Here is a 4,264-nt window from a genome sequence, read left to right on the forward strand (position 1 = left end):
ATATATATATATATATATATTCTCGAGAAATTGAAACTATCCTGTCAATCAATATTGCTTTTCTCGAAGGTTCAGCTCTCTTCCGTCACTCCTCCTTCCCTTTTGAAATGCAGCAGACCGCTCTCTCGATATCTCCTAAAGATTGATCGCACAATATATTGCAAATGAAGCGTTCTGGTGGACGAGAACAGTGTGAAAAGAAAATCAAGCAAGACCGATATCAAAGCGATATAAGATGCAAGCTAGCTTTTCTTTCCCTTTCCATTCTTTCTGCATCATCCTCTTACATCTCCAATCCCATACTATCGATGTGAAATTCACTCGTCATTCATGTTACCGCAGCTGACCACATAGGTTCATGAGCGTAGTGTTTCTCTTATGTGTATCCCATCCGACTGTATGACGGGAAAGGGCGACAGAAAAGGACGACGGAAAAGTTGTTCGCGTTTCCTGATCGAACCTGAAATTTCGATGAATAACCTGACCCATCGATAAAGTCCTCGATAGTAGAAGGTTCGCGAAGTGGCGGCACGAAAGAAGGGAAGAGAAGGATATAAGACAGCTTTTATAGAACTTTTATTCTGAAACGCGAGCTGTTTGCCGAAGGTGCGGTCGTTCAGCCATGCAAAATTGATATATTAGGTCGTTCAAAAAGTTCCGCGATATTTCGTTAGTTCAAAATTATATACAGAATATATTCATTGCAAAATTTGTGACTATCTGACGTGAAAATTTAAAGTTTTACCTACATAATCGTTTTTCAAAATTTGTTCCTACAATTTTTTGTTCTTGAATTATTCGCAAGTTAAGTAAAAAGGAGCATCTTGAGTTTGATTGCTTATAAATGTTAAAAATCATCGTACCGTAATTAAAAAACAGGTTCTTAAGGGGATGTTGGAGTAGCCAAATTGTCGGCATTTCGCAGAATAACATTTATAAAAAATCCTTTTACAGGATTAAAGTAGACGCAAAATTTGAGAATGCTGCAATAGATTTTATACGAAAATTGGAAAAAAGTTAAAAACTTACATTTTTTTAACTCGTAGAATTGTCACTTGACGTAGATGTTTCTTTAATACAAAAGTTTTATAACTCGTATAAACCACACGATATTGCACCATTCAGCGCATGACGTGAAACAATATTGAGTTCATGAAACTAAGATTTAAAAATTCAAAAGAAAGATTTATCGATCTGTAAATATCGTGTATACGAATGCTGAGGAAAGACTCAGAATGGTAAACAAAGCAATAATTGCATCTAATAATAGATATTCGATCTTTTAAGAAATGGCGTTACAATATGTTAGATAATGACAGATAAATGCGTTTGAGCGAAACAAAACGATATATAATAAGTATAAGAAATACATGAAAGATGTCACTACTACCGAATTTGGAATAGCTTTATTGATAATACAGGCGATTCCAGTATCCCCTTAAAGTCCGTATCAGACTACCGACTCTGCAAGCCGACTAGACTGCCCACTCTAACTGCCGACCAATAATGGATCAATCACATTGAATTAGTCTTGTGATTGGTCCATTATTGATCGACAGTCAGAATTGGCAGTCGGGTTGGCTTGCAGAATCGGTAGTTTGATGTGGGCTTAATGTTGATTCTACAATGAATCGGTAGTCGGAAGTCTTAGTCTTAATCGATGAAGTTGGCCAATCAGCCTTAGTCGTATAATATTGGCTATTGGTCAACTTCACCGATAAGATTTAGGACTACCGATTACCGACTCATTGTAGAATCAGCGTAATCACGTAATCAGCGTAATCACTTTAAGCTACGAATTGTGAACGCGGATTGGATTTGGATTGCGAGTTGCAAATTGTCGATCAGCCAATCACATGGAAGAAGCCAAAGATTCGGATTGTGAATCGCGAAATAGGCAAGCCTCTATTTTTACAATCTGTAATGCGCAATTCGTGTCAAGTTTAGATCAGTTTAGATCATTTATTGTATATTTCAAAATGAGTCCCAAAAGTGATTTATTCAATAAAGAAATTGAATATATTTTAATCGAAATGGTGAGACAACGTCCTTTATTATAGGATGTATGCCTACCAGAATATCGTCGAACTAATTTAAAACGAATGCATTGGGACCAAATAGCGGAAGCTCTAGGTCCTAGATTCACAGGTATTTCGATATATCTTATTTATTAAATTTAACTATGTTATTTATAAATAAGACTGTACTTAGATTTATTATTTATCCTTGACGAGGTTATTAACATGAATATATCACGAATAGCTAATTACTGAATGTATAGTTATAGTGGATTATGTTTTGAGATTATATAAAAATTATTTAACGTTAATATTCCGTTTTATTTTTTTTTCACGCAGAAGATATGGTTCACAAACGATTTCAAAGCACTTTCTATGCAAACGAACGAAAGATAAAGGCTACAAAGACTCATTGCAGTGGGAAAGGAACTGACGAAATTTACAGACCAAAGTGGGATTACGAGTATTATGAATTACTCTTATTTTTAAAGAAAACTTGTGCACAATCCAACACTATTGATAACTTTTCTTTTCAAAATGAAGTTTCTTATACTTAGTAAAGAAACAAATTGTTCACTTATTTCTCGACCTAGTGATGTAGAAAATTCATCAGTGCACATAAACATTCACTATGATAAAAACACACAAGTGAGAAATCCTTTTTTACATAGCATTTTATTTATTTCAATGTCATTTACTTATTTATTAATTCTATAATAGTATTTAGTATTAATATAAAAATGTTTTTATAAGTGCCATTTAACATATTTATTTTTTATTTTTAGCAATTCATGTTAATTCCATTTGATTCATCTAAACTTGACAAGACATCACATTCAAACAAAGAAGCATCTGAACATTCCAAATTACATGTCTCATCTAGTCCAAACGAATCATTTGGATCTTCCAAGGTTCGGCAACCCTTATTAACAAGAAGTAATACATCTTCTCATCTGGAAGATCTACTCCTTTACCTAGGCTTGCATCTGCTCCATTAAATATTAAACAGTGTTCTGCTAAGGACCCGATGTATGTAAAACGGAGAAATTAAAAAAGGGATAACCTTATGGAAGAGGCACTAGATATTGTGAAAAGTATAGCTCAACAACACTTATCTCCTCCAAAAATGGATAGATTTGATATGTTTAATGCATACGTTGCATCTGGACTTCGGTCAATGATTCCTGAAGATCAAGAATATTATGAAAAGGAGATTCTATGAGTACTGATTGAGCCAAGATAATAATGAGCCAAGATAACAATAAGTTCATTATTATATCGACATTAACAATATTACATTAAGGATTATACTATAATTATGATTATACAATATATATTAATATATATTTATATTTATCTGATTATTATTATCACAGAAAAAATTTACGTTTATTATTGTTAAAAATTAGAATTCTCTATTCTTTTTAATTAAATTTGAGACTGTACTATATTGTAATAAAAATGATATAACATTTTTGTCTGTCTCAAAAAAAAGTTTTAAAATGCGACAATAACATCTCTAATATGTATTTAGTTATTTTTATCTAATATATATATGTACTTCGCTATTTTGTAATGTAAAAAATAAATGATAGAATTAAATGTTCTTATTCTGACTGAGGTTTTTATCCATTGCACGAATATGACAATCTCTCAGGATATAGATTCCTATTTTTTGCTACTTTCATCTGATTGACTAATTAACAATTCACAGTTCGCTGGTAAATGTATAAGTAAATGAATACATAATAACTACCAATGCTTAAATTATGAATAACAAGATTTACGATAATTATCTAATTATATAATATGATCTAATTATATAATATGATAATTAACTAATCAAAGTATTTATATGTCCGGTAGGTTAAAAAATACTATAATTCACTGCATCATTCGTTCTTGCAAGGGAATAGCGCCAACAGTATTAAAATAATCACACCATCTGTCTCTGAGCAAGATTGCTTGATTTGCATGACAGTTGCCACCTTGGTGAGCAAAGTTTACCATGCCTCTTCCGTTTTCTGCTCTCCATTCTCTACGACGATATTTCATCTTCTTCATCTAAAAATGATGATGGTGTATACATAGTCCGTCCAACAGACTGACTTCGCAGCAAACAACACATAACTAAGATGATCTTAGAAGTATCGTCAGAATCATACCGCATTGGAGAACGAAAAATTTGGAAACGGGCAGCCATTGTACCAAATCCATTTTCTGATGTGCGACGAGCTCTAGATAAT

General features: G+C 32.7%; 1 protein-coding gene and 1 long non-coding RNA gene across 2 annotated transcripts; one reads left to right on the forward strand and one right to left on the reverse strand.

Moving 5' to 3' along the window:
• Positions 1–55: 55 nt before the first annotated feature.
• On the reverse strand, positions 56–1,228 carry LOC108748542. The gene is made up of 3 exons (XR_001939308.1): positions 1,030–1,228; positions 288–460; positions 56–135 (listed from the first exon to the last, which is right to left on the reverse strand). It is a non-coding gene; the product is annotated as an uncharacterized LOC108748542 (long non-coding RNA).
• A 770-nt stretch (positions 1,229–1,998) lies between these two features.
• LOC108748541 lies at positions 1,999–3,251 on the forward strand. Its single transcript, XM_018486763.1, has 3 exons — positions 1,999–2,148; positions 2,358–2,666; positions 2,804–3,251. The coding sequence occupies exons 2-3, from the start codon at positions 2,556–2,558 to the stop codon at positions 3,014–3,016; spliced, it is 324 nt and encodes a 107-aa protein (XP_018342265.1). The 5' UTR covers positions 1,999–2,148; positions 2,358–2,555; the 3' UTR covers positions 3,017–3,251.
• Positions 3,252–4,264: the final 1,013 nt, after the last annotated feature.

The sequence above is a fragment of the Trachymyrmex septentrionalis genome, unplaced genomic scaffold (assembly GCF_001594115.1).
Source record: "Trachymyrmex septentrionalis isolate Tsep2-gDNA-1 unplaced genomic scaffold, Tsep1.0 scaffold23, whole genome shotgun sequence".
Classification (NCBI taxonomy): Eukaryota; Metazoa; Arthropoda; class Insecta; order Hymenoptera; family Formicidae; genus Trachymyrmex; species Trachymyrmex septentrionalis.